General features: G+C 43.2%; 1 protein-coding gene and 1 long non-coding RNA gene across 4 annotated transcripts in view; one reads left to right on the top strand and one right to left on the bottom strand.

Annotated features, from left to right (window-relative positions):
* LOC121272037 overlaps nt 1-15,050 on the bottom strand; it is a 65,340-nt gene that overhangs the window by 17,623 nt on the left and 32,667 nt on the right. The window lies entirely within an intron of this gene.
* Nucleotides 1-15,050, top strand: part of LOC121272036 (sorting nexin-27-like) — a 112,511-nt gene that overhangs the window by 69,897 nt on the left and 27,564 nt on the right. For both annotated transcript variants that reach the window (XM_041178418.1, XM_041178419.1), the window contains exons 4-5: nt 7,349-7,413; nt 12,407-12,511. In XM_041178418.1, the coding sequence (XP_041034352.1) occupies nt 7,349-7,413; nt 12,407-12,511 (170 nt within the window). The remainder of the gene's footprint in view (nt 1-7,348; nt 7,414-12,406; nt 12,512-15,050) is intronic.

Here is a 15,050-nt window from a genome sequence, read left to right as displayed (position 1 = left end):
CTCACCTGACACTCTGGCTTAAGTCTGTAGTGCATTGGCTCATGGCAAGGCACACCATTCCACCACAGCCCCTGATATCCCAAGTGTCCAATCCCAGCAAGGATGTGGTGTTAGCTGTCAGTAAAACCCCAACCAGGGCAACTTATTGGTTAGCAATAGCCATTGACCATCCTGGCCTTTTGGAATAGCTTTTCATTGACTTTTTATCATTCCAGCTTTGCTCACTCAACGCCCTTGTTCATCTCTCGTTTCCCCAGTGAATCATATAATTAGCTATTTACAGTTTAGTTGGTGGTACAGAACTTGAGTATTCCTGAAAAAAGAAACATGCTGTCAAAGCTTTTCGTCTTACACTTATCAGGAAAGATGCAAGAATACCAAATTTCAAAGGGGGCAAAGATTTATACTTCATGAGAAAAAGGTGCTGACTCTGGTCGGGGTGTTGCCATGGAGAATGCACCAGGGAACTATTGTCCCACTTGCTTTTGTTTAATTCAGAAAGGCGCAATGCTTGGACATCTTTTCTCCTATAGAAGACAGGTCCTTGGATATGAATAGATGTAGTTTCCAGCAAGTGTAAATGAACCATATTGCCCGCCTGACAATCTTAAATTAGTTGATAGTGTAATTCTTAGCACCATCTGGAAGCAAAAAGAATTGGATGAATGCTTGAAAAGTTTAAAAACAAATTGCAAGGCTTTATATGGAAGGATCAGGAGATTGGGACTAATTGGACAGCTCTTTCAAAGAGGCAGCACAGGCATGATGGAGGGACTGGACACCTCTGCGTTATGATTCTATGGGATGTAACCTGGGGGAGAGAAGAAAGAAACACATTGGGCTATAGAGGACTGATTTCTCTGTTCTTTGCTGGAAAATGTGACCTTTCCCTCAGTTACTTACTCAACAGGCACAGCTGAGATTGGCAAACTCTCCAGCCCCCAATTCCCAATCCCCAACCCCAACTGAATGGTGGAGTACAGTCTGTTACACTTTGCGTGTCCGATGTACATCACAATTTCACTGTCATCTTTACCAATTAGTTTCTAAGAATTAGTGAATCATTTTGTCAGTGCCGAGTGCTGGTTGCCTTGCAATATGATCATGCCCAGTGATCATGAACACAATCTGGTCCAGCTGTTAATTTGGCTCCATTGTAACATTGAATTGACAGGACCACCAAAGCAGTTTAGGTTAATTACTGTGTTGCTACTGCTGCTGATCATGTTCCTTCAGATTCAGCAACTTCTTGAAGCCACTTATTCTTTTGTTGAGTGCTGTCACCATTCAAAAAAGCAATTTGAACAACTCTATAGAAACAGATGGCTTTGTCCGCTCTTCAGCCATCCGATTGAACACATCACAGTGGTAGAAGTGCATTTATTTTGACAGATCAAATTTTAAGATTTCTTACTGCTTGAATAAGTTAATTGTCATGGCTCATCAGAACAAAATGTGACTTTGTCCTCCACATGCCATCCATTCTATGTGTCTCCAGTTCATACCAGAACTTATTTGTATTCCCCTCTCAAGTTTTGAGTAGGAATTCTGCCTTTGCTATAGGAGAAAGAAGTCGGCCACTTCAGCTGAAGCCAACTGTTATCATGTTAGTGATTTTCCATCAGGCAAATAGCATTGTGCAGCCACTTTCTGCTAAAACCCTTATCCATGCCTTTGTCACCTCCTGACTCGACAGTGCTCTTCCAGCTGGCTTCCCACCTTGCATCCTCTTTAAACTTCAGCTCATCCAAAACTCTGCCAGTATCCCAACATGCACCAACCCCTTTGCTCACTGACCTACATTGGCTCCCTCCATTTTACTATACCTCCATTTTCAAATTCTCATTCTTGTATTCAATTTTAGTGTCTTGTTAAATTACGTTAAGGTTTGTGAATTACATTGTTATAGTTTTTAATTGCATTGAGGTTTGTTAATTGCATTATTAAGGTTAAGAGAAGCAGGTGATGGTTATTAATTGAGCACAAATAGGGGGCAGCTGGGACACTGGGTTGAGTGGGAGGAGAGTTGAGAGACTGAACAAATCAATAAACTCAACAAAGAAAAGCTCTGTGTCTTGATTTCTGCTTTACCAACTGGCTTGAATCTTGCTAACATTCTTGCCTTGCTCCTACCTATCTCTGTAACCTGCATCCTATGCCTCTCCATGTTCTCCTGTGCACCTCCAATTCTGCACTCTTGCACTTCTCTGAATTCCTTCACTCCACTGTGAGTGGCGGTTGCCTAGGCCCCAGCTCTGGAATTCCCTCCCCAATTCTTTCCACTACTTTGCCTCCTAAATCACTCCTTAAAACCTACCTCTGACCAAGCTTTTGGTCACATGTCCTAATATCTCCCTGTGCGGCTGTGTCAAAAATCTGTCTGATAACATTTCCATGAAGTACATTGGAATGTTTTATTGCATTAAAGACAATATCTAAATAGAAGATTGCCTCCAGATTCAAATTGAGGCCAGGATCAGTGTATCTGCCTTTCTGTAGTCCTGTAATGCTTCTGATGCTGGTCAGGTTAACAGCCAATGATATTTGAGAGAAGTTAAGTCAAAGGGGTTATCCATTCAGTCTTAGTCAAAATATTGTGTAGATTTGTATGCATGTCTCTGGGTTGTGTCAGATGATCCATTATTTGTGACAGAGGGGGGAAAATCTCAACCTATTGGAGCTTGACCATAATATATTTTTGGTTATTAATGAAAAGATCTCACTTTTCTCTTCACAAGCTGATTTGACTTCCTCAGCAATAGACATTGCTTGAATAGTGAAGAACAAGAATTGCTCCCAGCTTTTCTGGGGCTCATTTTCTAAACTACAGTAAAAATGATGACTGTAGGGATAATGCCATGTGATGGCTGCATTCACTTAATGCATTCAAGGGTGTTAGTGACCCTAGCATGCCATGCTGTTACTAATACACTGGCCAATATGTACCCCTCATCCAACATCACTTAAGCAGATTATCTGGTAATTTATTGCATTGCTGTTTGTGGGATCTTGCTGTGCTCAAATTGACTGTTGTGTTTCCTACATGACAGCAGTAAACTGTACATTATCTAAATGCAGTTCTATTCTGGGAATCGAAGATATGTACTCTGTTAATGCTGGGTATTGTTAGGAGTGCGTCATTGTGCTGCTACATTCATGAGGTATTTTAGTCTCCTACGTAATATTAATGGCAGTAATCACCACTGTGATGGGGCACTGTGAATTGTACATTACACTGTACTGCGGCACTGCTCTGCATCTTGCACCATTCATCAAAACAATATCTGGATAAGCTGCTTGCTTTAATTAGTTGTGAAGCTTTCTCTGGGGGTGTGAAAGGTGGTTTAGTTGGCATTTTTTTCTCTTTGGAGGGAATAAAGTCATCTTACTCAGTTAATGAAAGGCTAAGCTTGTGCAGTACAAGTGAATGAATAGTGTGACAAGTGGGAGAGAACAGTAATTAGTCTGCTTCCAAATTGGCCTGCCAAGGGAAGGAACGTACAAACAGAGGGTCAGATCACTCCCGACCGTGTGAGAGACTGTGGATCCAACAGTGTTGCAGTTTTACAAAATCCAAGCTACAAATCAAAAATCAGCTATTAACTCAGTGAGGGACGCACAATCCCTTAGATTGTATAATAAATGTGAAATTAAGTACATACCATTAGTTTATTTTGCTGGAAGGGAAGTTTTTTGTTATGCATTGAGATTCTGAGGAATGGATTAAGAATGTTTTCTTGTACTGGTTGTTAGTGCAGAGGGAAGTATTACTATTATCCTAAACCCATATTTATCCCTCAAACCAGCATTACAAATTATCTGGTCATTATGGCTTTGCTGTTTGTGGTATCCTGCTGTTTGCAATCTGGTTGCCACATCTACATTACAATATGACTACACCTCAAAAGTACTCTCTTTGCTGCAAAGCACTCTGGGATGTCCTTAGGTTGTGACTGGTGCTATATAAATGCAAGTCTTTTATCTGTCTCATCATCTGTATCTTTCAGTCACAGGATGTAAGCTGCTTTAATGTCTCAGTCAACTGCAATACTTTTTTAATAGTCATTCATTGGATGTGGGCGTCGTTGGCTGGGCCAGCATTTATTGCCCATCCCTAATTGACCTTGAGAAGGTGGTGGTGAGCTGTTTTCTTGAACCGCTGCAGTCCATGTGGTGTAGGTAGACCCACAGTGTTGTTATGGAGAGTTCCAGGATTTTGACCCAGCAATAGTGAAGGAACAGTGATATATTTCCAAGTCAGGAAAGTGAGTGGCTTGGAGGGGAACTTCCAGGTGGTAGTGTTCCCATCTATCTGTTGCCCTTGTCCTTCTAGATGGTAGTGGTCATGGGTTTGGAGGGTGCTGTCAAAGGAGGCTTGAGGAGTTCCTGCAGTGCATCCTGGAGATAATACATACAGTTGCATTGTGCATGGTGGTGGAGGGTATGTTTGTGGATGTGGGCTGCTTTGTCCTGTATGGTGTCAAACTTCTTGAGTGATGTTGGAGCTGTACTCATCCAGGCAAGTGGGGAGTATGCCATCATACTGTTCCATCCTATGCTTTGGTGAATGTGCTTTGGGGAGTCAGGAGGTGAGTTACTCACCACAGGATTCCTAGTTTCCAGCTGGCTCTTGTAGCCACAGTGCTTATGTGCTGGTCCAGTTCAGTTTCTGGTCAATGGTAACCTCCAGGATATTGATAGTGGGGGATTCAGTGAAGGTAATGCCATTGAATGTCAAGGGGCAACGGTTAGGTGTTCTCTTGTTGGAGATGGTCGTTTCCTGGCACTTGTGTGGCACAAATGTTACTTGCCACTTGTCAGCCCAAGCCTGGATGTTTCCTAGGCCTTTGCTGCATTTGGACATGTCCTGCTTCAGTATCTGAGGAGTCATGAATGGTGCTGAACATTGTGCAATCATCAGCGAACATCCCCTCCTGACCTTATGATGATCAGATGGTCAGGATAAGGGATCATTGATGAAGCAGCTGAAGATAGTTGGGTCTCAGACACCACCCTGAGGAATTCCTGCAGTGATGTCCTTGAACTGAAATGATTGATCTTCAATAACCTCAACCATCTTCCTTTGTGCTGGTTAAGACTCCAACCAGTTTGCTGTTTTCATTTCCAGTGCTAATGCGTCTGGACATTCCTTCATCCTTTTGATGGACATTAGTGAATTAGACTCTTTGTTCCAGATTTATTAAATTCAAGTTTCATCATCTCTGCCATGGCGAGATTTGAACCGGGTCCCCAGAGCATTACCCTGGGCCTCTGGATTACTAGTCCAGTGACAATGCCACTGTGCCTCCCCCATGAATATAAATGGCTTAGATTTTTTTTTTAACACTGGGTCTGAGAGGCCATTTTTGTTTTTTTTCTTCTGGGTTTTCCTGATCTCTGCCCCCCTTCCTGGGAACCTGTATATCCGTTGTTACAGGTCAGAGATCATCTCAGGATAAGGAGTCATCTCAGGATAAGGAGTCAGCCACTTAGGAATGAGTTGAGAAATTTCTTCACCCCAGTAGGCTGTGAATGCTCAGTTGAATATATTCTAGACCAAGATGGATAGGTTCTTGGTTACTGAGGGAATCAAGAGATATGGGGTTGGGGTGGGAAAGTAAAGTTAATGTAGAAGTTTGCCTCTGAGCTGCTTTCTGCTCTGGGAGTCTGCATGATCTTACTGCTCAAAGGGGCAGAGTTTAGTATATGAATAAAATGTTGCAATACTCTATTGGGTCAATGCCTCGTAGAGCGCTACGTCACAGAAGGAGGCCATTCAGCCCATTATGCCTATGTTGGCTTTTTGTGAAAGAGCTATCCAATTAGTCCCCCTCCACTGCTTCGTTTCCTCATAGTGCTGCAGATTTTTCCTTTTCAAGTATTTATCCAATTCCCTTTGCAAGGTTATCATTGAATCTGCTTCCACCACCCTTTGAGGCAGCATGTTCCAGATCAGAACTCATTGAGTGGAAAATATTTTTCCTCATCTCTCCCCACTCTGGCTTCTTTTGCCAATTATTTACTTTGTGTTCTCTGATTAGTGACCCTCCAGCCATTCTCACTAACTATCAAAGTTGCTCATAGTGTTGAACATCTCCACTAAATGTAGAAATGCTTAATTGCCATGCAAATATACATGCGTATATGTATATGCATGGAATACATACATACACACAGACACTTTTTTGTGTGTGTGTATAAATATATAATGCTGGGAATAGACAGCAAACATTCTTATTGAAAGATTTAATGGAATAAAAGCTGTCCATTACAGAGTTTCTCCTCAGAGACTCTGCCCTGAGCTTTTGCGTCCTGAGAGCCCTCTCTCTGAACAGGGGGTTTACGAACCAGATGTATAGTGGTGCAGAATGGAACAATGATGTTTAGTGGCTGTTCCTGACGGGGCAAGGACTCTGGGTGATTACATTTTATGTTTTTGGTGAAGCTCTTTCCTCCTTTTTGAGTCAGAAAATCGTGGAACCCTACTTTCAAAACTTCACATATTTCAGGCTAGAGAGTGCATTGTGACACTGTCAGAGGTGAGATGAAGAACTGAGATTATCTCTGTCCTTTTGCAAGAAGGAAAAGACTGCACGAGACTATTAGAATTAGAACAACGGAGTTATCCCTGGTGCTCTGGTCAATATTTATCTCTCAAGCAACATCACTAAAACAGATTATAGTATCACTATCACATTGCTATTTGTTGGGCCAGGTATACTGCTGCATTTCCTACATTACAACAACGACTACACCTGCAAAGTACTTCAGTGGCCTTAAAATGCTTTGGAACATCTTGAGGCTTTGAAAAGGGCTATATAAACAAGTTTTTAATTTGCTTCCTTACGTTGAGGCTGGGCAGAGTTGGTGACAGGCTGTTGAGTGCTGTAAAGTAAGTAGCTGAAAGTAAGCGTTTATCTCCCTTAAGCTTTTGATTCCCCAATCCCATCTTGGTGAAGTTTCCAGCACAGGCCAGGTACATGTTCACTTTAGCTCTGAGCTTGATTGAACCGACTTCTTCCTCTTGGTCTCAGAGGAAAAGATGGGCTTTTTAAAAAAAAAAATTCCTTTGCCCCTTCTCCCCAAAGCAGGCTGGCTGAAGCACCTGGTCAGCGGCATCAGGAGCTTTAAGATCCTAATGTGTTGAGTATCTGGTCTTGAATTTATCAGAGGGAGGTGCTACAGCTGAAAGTGAATGCTCAGGAGAGGAAGAGGTTTGGGCTCAGGGTGCCTGACCATAGTCTGTTAAGGAATGGAGTGTCGGGATTTTCCAGCTGTGCCTCATGGGAGCAGCACTGAGTGACTGAGCTGTGGTTGTAATGCCATGTTTTGTGCTTTGTTTTTGTAGTGTGCTCGGTCAGTGTTCTTGGCGAGAGTGACGTGATGCAGGAGTTCTTGGCTGATTCCAGTGAGGTAAGACTACCAAAAAGGAAAGAGTGGCTTAGCCAGGACCAGCTTCACTCAATCCGGAGATTAATATTTATCATAACGAAGCAGTGTTCAGCCCCTCAAAGCTGCTCTGCTATTCATTGAGATCATGACTGATCCGTATCTTAGCTTCTTTTATCATTTGTTGTAGCCCTAAAGCCTTTAATACCCTTACCTAGCAAAATAAAAAAAATCTCAGTTTTATATTAATTGAACACTCCCAGTCACAACAGTTTTTCTGTAAGATTTCCAACACCTTTTGTGTGAAGAAATGCTTCCTAACAGCATCCTGAATAGCCTAGCTCTAATGCTGTCTTGTTCTGAACTCTCCCACTAGGGGTAATAGTTTCTCTTTATCTACCCTTTCAAATCATTTAATCATAAACATCTCAATTACATAAGTACAGAATTATTGCATTTGCAGCTCCATGAAATCGAGATGTGCCAATTACTGTTGTTAAATGTAACACTGAAACATTAAACATTTTTCCTAAATATGGAGCTAGGACTGATATGCAAAGTACTCTTGTCAAGGGTAATGGATTATTTGTTGTGCCAACAATATGTCTTAACCCTACTGTGAGACACCTCTCTTATCCAGCACAGTGAAGCCATCTGAAATAGTTATCCAATTCATGCCACTCCCTGACCTCTCCCCTTAGCCCTGCAAATGTTTCACCTTTAAGTATTTATTCAGTTCCCTTTTTGAAAGTTATTTAATTTGCTTTCACCACCCTTTCAGTTGGTGCACTCCAGACCATAACTCGCTGCGTAAATTCCATCTCCCCCTTTGTCATTTCTTTTAAATCTGGGTCCTCCTGGTTACTGACCTTCCTGCCAGTAGAAATACTAGTTAGTCTACCAAAATCTTTTATGATTTTAAGATCTGTATTGAATCTCCCCATAATATTCTAGAGAAAGTCATCCCAGCTTCGTATCCCTGCTACCATTCTAGTAAATCCCCTTTGAGTATAGTTTGAATCCAGTGCCCGAAGGTGTGTCTAAAGGCACCGCCTTCAGCACAAGGCAGTTGTGTTTCACTCAAGCTGGTCTCACATCCATACACTGGAATGTAATGATTGATTGCATTCAGAAATCTCCTGATAATATCTGAGCCCTGCTCCTGTGTTTTACCTGGCCTAGTTGGATTAAACTATGGAGGCTATGTGAATGTCAACTGCACCTCCACAAATATTTTATACGTTCCTGGTTTTATGGGTCTGTAGAAAGTCAAGAGTGTATGTGAAGGATAAACTGAACAAAAGATGGAGGTAACTATACCCAAGAAAAGTGTTCTATTTTTTTAAATGAAGACTAGCCCTTATTCAGTGCCTTTCCCAAATTTATGGTGTCCCAAAACACTTTACAACCAATGAATTACTTTTGAAGGTAGTCACTGTTATCGTGTCGGTAACACAGCAGCAAATTTACAAACAACCTGTTCTATGGCCAGGACTATCCTGCTCTCCTTTAAAAGATCCCATGGCACTATTTCACATCCACCTGAGAGGACAGGCTTCTGTATAAATTCTTATCTGAAAGACAATACATTTGACAGTGCCGTACTGTTCTGGAGTGATCCAGAGCTGACAAATTGGGCCAGCAGTGATGCTGCACTAGAGTTTCCTCAGATAATTGCCCTGTGTGGTACACAAATCATTAAAACCTTTGGCCCCTGTGTAATGCAGCGAGTGTGTGGCTGATGTACTTCATTCTGAGGTACTGAATAACTGCTGAATTGCCTCTCCTTTCGCATGAATTGGTCCCACTGCTTAATGACTTTTCCTGCTGCAGTGTGCTTGGAGTTTAATCAGCATGCACTTGCTGATGCTGAGATGTATACAGGTACTGAGATCTGTGATTAGCAGATTCATTTCTGCCAGGTCTGTGGTGCTGAAGATCTGTCAAGTTAATTAACCTTCTCCCTTCATTGTACGGCACTGTTTGGTTAAACAGAGATGACCACGTATTGGAGTTCTCAGTTTGGAGATGGAGGAGAGAGGCGGTGAGGAATCTATTTTCAGCTTTCAGGAATCTTTTTGCCAGCATGAACTGTTCAGATAGTGACTTTGAAGAACAGAGAATATTGGAAATGAGGGCAGCTCTTTGGTTGGCTGCTCTGACATTATGTTCTACGAACATACAAAATAGGAGCAGAAGTAGGCCATTTGGCCCCTCGAGCTTGCTCTACTATTCAATAAGATCATTGCTGATCTGTTTGTGTTTTGAATTCCACATTCCCATCTACCCCTGATTTCCTTGCCTAACAAGAATCTATCTACCTCCACCTTAAAAGATATTCAATGACCCCGCCTCCTCCATCTTCTGAGGCAGAGTTCCAAAGTCGCACAACCCTCTGAGAGAGAAAATTTCTCCTCATCTCTGTCCTAAAAGGGAAACCCCTAATTTAAAAACAGTGCCCCCTAGTTCTGGACTCACCCACCAGAAGCAACATCCTTTCCACCTCCATCTTATCAGTACCGTTCAGGATCTTATATATTTTAATCAAGTCACCCCTCACTCTTCTAACCTTCAGCGGCAACAAGCCCAACCTGTCTAACCATTCCTTACTGCCTCTATCTCGAGCATAAAACTAGTATTGGTAGTGTCTTCAGCTACCTGCAATTTGCATTTTCCCCATGATCTGAGTTCCAGATACAGGCATCTCTTGGGTATAAAATTGCAATTACTATTAAAGCCAATCCCGGTTGCATGCAGTCTGTTTCAGTAAACTCACTCTACTGACTTCTCAAATCATAAATGCAGCCAATGACTACATGCATCTGCATATCTTGAATGCCAATCAATGTGTGGAGCCTGTGTACTGGGTAGGGTTGGACAGTCAAAGATCATCTTATTGGCTCCATTTGGTGAGAGGTTTATTTAGGATTAAAAGGTCAAGGACTGTGGCACCAGGTAAAGTAAGTTGATCACAAGGGACACAAATGAGCCGAGGGGCTTAAAGTTAGAGGCTTTGGACAAGGAAAAGAAGCTAAACTTAATAGTATCAAAGGAGATAGATAAACATCGATGAGCTTTGAAGAGGAGACAAAAAGACAAAGAGCACCAAGAAGCTTGAGACGGGGTGGTAGAGAATTGGACAAGGAGAGATGATCAGGTAAAGGTATGAAACAGAGTGGGTGAGTTGTGGTTGAGATATGTGGAGGCTAAGAAAATGTTTGTGTAATAAAGACAAATCTAACCAGGTCACAGTGTGCAAACCAGACTGTGGTTGAAGATCACTTAACAAATTGCACTTTAACCATTGAGGGATTTTGTGGTAAATATCCAGGGGTGGGGGATATAACTTCAGAGGGAGAATTGTATGTTGTCTAGAAATGAAGCTGGTTTTACATTCCACCTGCTGGTGATTTGGAATGGATATGGAAGAGCTCCAACTGTAGTAACTTGTACTTAACAATATAATTACCTTCTCGATTGAATATTTAAATGGTTTGATGTTTGAGATTTTGGTGCACAGTTAAGGCCCTATCTTTGCTTGAACTGTTTTGTTACTTTGTGTCAAGGTTTTGTTCTGTCCCTGCTTCCCCGCTCCTGTTTAACCTTTACAACCATGTCTTTTATACCCAGCACTGCCAATACAATTCTGTTAACCACATATCAGGAGGGGTAAGAGAGCAATTCTAGGGTGTTTGGTGCTCAGATTTGGCTCGGTCTCTATCCTTTGTTTGGTAGCTCTTTGGCCCTGAATGCACAGTCCAAATTGGAACCCATAGACCATTGCATGTCTGGGAGAAGTTTGCTGTGGCCCCTTGCAAATGGGCTAGCTCTGTAGTATGCAACCTCCCCTTTTGTCCCTTGGGTTTGGATGCCAACCTGAGCTCTGCTACAGTGTTGTTGCTGTATTGAGTGCAGCCCAATCAAAGAGCAAGAATCATTCCCTGCTGCGTTTGCATACACCCTCATGGCTGGTGTGAGGGAGACCTGGGACCTAACCTCTTGCATTCTGTCAATGGCGCAGATAGAGGAGAGCAGCAATAAGAATAACTGAGAACCATAAACCCCCCTACAAAGACCACAAGCCTGGGGGCCTTCTATTAGTTTAGCTTTCTTTCCTTTAAATTGATGGCTTTAGCATTCATTATGAAAACCTTCTGTTGTGTATATTCACTTGAGATATGTAACGAGTACAATTTAACAGTTGCCTGTAAATTTGTCTCTTTCAGGAGCACAGGCCTCTTATAGTTGGTGATTGGTGCCCACATGAAAACTGACCAAAACCAAGCACATCCCATTTTAAACTGAGATGGTGTCATGATTTCAGGACTGTCTTCAAGCTAATTTGGGCTTTGTGGCTGTTGGCTCAGTGCGAGTGAATGGAACAGTAAATTGACTGGCTTGGGTTTGAATGACAGCCTGACTGATATTTGTATCTTGTTCTCTTTGGAGTGGGTGAAGGAAGAATGGAGGTGGATTTGCCAGTGTTGGATTGCTTAGGATAAGTAGAGAAAGCTGGTTAGCAATTGGTTTCTTTGCTTACCAACTATGATTGTTCAATCAGGTGTTATTGTCTACAGAGCTCCCCACAGCTTAGACAGCCCATACTGCTGAGAGTCTGAGAAGGATAGCATGGATTCAAAGGGTTAACACCAGCAGTAGTCCATTCACAAACCACTGCTGCTTTTGGATACAGAGTCTCGAGAACAGAATGACTCTTGGCCATATCCTGGAATAATAGCTATGATGCCCTTAGCAGACCTGACGTGAAAAGCTTGACTATTAGGACAGATACCACTAGCCATGGCCAGAATTGATGCTGTGTTTAAAGGAATCTAAACAGCGAGTGTTTGAAACTGAGATTTGAATTTTCTGTTGGGAGCTCAGTCCTGCAATATTTGATGTAGTTGCTGAAATAATGCTCCGCTCCCACTCATCTTCCTCAGACTAGGGAATCATACTCGATGTTTCCAGTAAATGAATGTTCTAAAGCTGCGTGTTTATCATTACACTCTTGCAGAGTATAAACGGGCTGTCAGACGTAGATTTGAGGATAGCCTTGCCGGACAGAAACATCATCACAGTCACCGTGAAAAAGAACAGCACTGCAGAGGAAGTCTACAGGGTGAGTGAGTCATGACTCAAGATTCTGGTGAATCGCAATAAGAATGAAACTAACGAATAGTCGTTTACTAGGACAGAACTTGAGTACTGCTGAAAAAAGATACACGTTGTTGAAGCTTTTCGTCTTGCACTCATCAGGACAATTTGCAAGAATACCAAATGCAAAGGGAGCAACGATTTACACTGCATGAGAAGAGTGCTAATTGGTTGGCAAGTGGACTCTGATTGACAGAGGCGTTGCCTTGGAAAATGCACTAGTTAACTGATGACTGACTAGTTCATTCCCCAGGGCAATGCCATGACCAATCAGAGTCAACCTGCTTGGTTTGAATTTAAACAGAGCTTGGCAGAGTTGGTGGCACAGTGGTGTACAGTTGGGAGGGAGTTGCCCTGGGAGCCCTCAACATTGTTTCCGGACCCCATGAAATCTCATGGCATCAGGTCAAACATGGGCAAGGAAACCACCTGCTGATTACCACGTACCGCCCTCCCTCAGCTGATGAATCAGTGCTCCTTCATGTTGATTACCACTTGGAGGAAGCACTGAGGGTGGCAAGGGCACAGGATGTACTCTGGATGGGGGAGTTCAATGTCCGTCACCAAAAGTGGCTAGGTAGCATCACCAGAGACAGAACTGGCAGAGCCCTAAAGGATATAGCTGCTAGACTGGGCCTGCAGCAGGTAGTGAGGGAATCAACAAGGGGGAAAAATGTACCTGATCTCACCCTCACCAACCTGCCTGCAGCAGGTGCATCTGTCCATGACAGTATCGGTAGGAGTGACCACCGCACAGTCCTTGTAGACATTAAGTCCCATCTTCACATTGAGGATACCCTCCATTGTGTGTGTGGCACTACCACCATGCTAAATGGGATAGATTTCAAACAGATCTAGCAACTCAAGCATCCATGAGGTGCTGTGGGTCATCAGCAGCAGAATTATACTCGAACACAATCTGTAACCTCATGGCCCCCTGTTTCCCCCACTCTACCATTACCATCAAGCCAAGGGATCAACCCTGGTTCAATGAAGAGTGCAGGAGGGCATGCCAGGAGCAGTACCAGGCATACTAAAAATGAGGTGTCAACCTGATGAAGCTACAACATCGGACTACTTGTGTGTCAAACAACATGAGTAGCAAGTGATAGACAGCCAAGCGAAACCACAACCAACTGATCAGATCTAAGCTCTGCAATCCTGCCGCATCCAGTCGTGAATAGTGGTGGACAATTAAACAACTTACTGGAGGAGGAAGCTCCACAAATATCCCCGTCCTCAATGATGGGGGAGCCAAGCACATCAGTGCAAAAGATAAGGCTGAAGCATTTGCAACAATCTTTACCCAGAAGTGCTGAGTGGATGATCCATCTTGGCCTCCTGCGGAGGTCACCAGCATCACAGATGCCAGTCTTTGACTCACTCCATGTAATATCAAGGCGTTGGGTACTGCAGAGGTTATGGGCCCTGACAATATTCTGGCAATAGCACTGAAAACTTGTGCTCCAGAACTTGCTGCACTCCTAGCCAAGCTGTTCCAGTGCAGCTACAACACTGGCAACTACCCTGCTATGTGCCAAATTACCCACATATGTCCTGTACACAAAAAGCAGGACAAATCGAACCTGGCCAACTACCACCTCATCAGTTTCCTTTTGATCATCAGTAAAGTGATAGAACAGGTCATCAACAATGCTATCAAGCAGCACTTGCTTAGCAATAACCTGCTTACTGATGCTCAGTTTGGGTTCCTCCAGGGTCACTCAGCTCCTGACCTCGTTACAGGCTTGGTTCAAACATGGACAAAAGAGCAGAGGTGAGATGAGAGTGACTACCCTTGACATCAAGGCTGCATTTGACCGAGTGTGGCATCAAGGAGCCCTAGCAAACTAGAGTCAGTGGGAATCCGTGGGGAAAGTTTTCCACTGGTTGGAACCATTCCTAGCACAAAGGAAGATGGTTGAGATTGTTGGAGGTTAGTCATCTCAGCTCCAGGACATCACAGGAGTTCCTCAGGGTAGTGTCCTTGGCTAACCATCTTCAGCTGCTTCATCGTTGACCTTCCTTCCATCATAAGGTCAGAAGTGGGGATGTTCACTGATGATTGCACAATGTTCAACACCATTCGTGACTCCTCAAATACTGAAGCAGTCCATGTCCAAATGCAGCAAGCAAGACCTGGACAATATCCAGGCTTGGGCTGACAAGTGGCAAGTAACATTTCGTGCCATGGAAATGCTAGGCGATGACCATCTCCAACAAGAGAGCATCTAACTATCGCCCCATGACATTCAATGGCATTACCATTGCTGAATCCCTGACTATCAACATCCTGGGTGTTACCATTGACCAGAGACTGAACTGGACTAGCCATATAAATACTGTGGCTACAAGGGCAGGTCAGAGGTCAGGAATTCTGCAGCAGGTAACTCAGCTCCTGACTCCTTGCCCATGATGGTCTACAAGGCACAAGTCAGGAGTGTGATGGAATAGCCTCCACTTGCCTGGATGAGTGCAGCTCCCACAGCACTCGAAGCTTGACA

The sequence above is a fragment of the Carcharodon carcharias genome, chromosome 32 (genome assembly GCF_017639515.1).
Source record: "Carcharodon carcharias isolate sCarCar2 chromosome 32, sCarCar2.pri, whole genome shotgun sequence".
NCBI lineage: Eukaryota > Metazoa > Chordata > Chondrichthyes > Lamniformes > Lamnidae > Carcharodon > Carcharodon carcharias.
The sequence above is the reverse complement of the archived record's forward strand: the minus strand, read 5'-3'. Positions and strand labels throughout refer to the sequence as shown.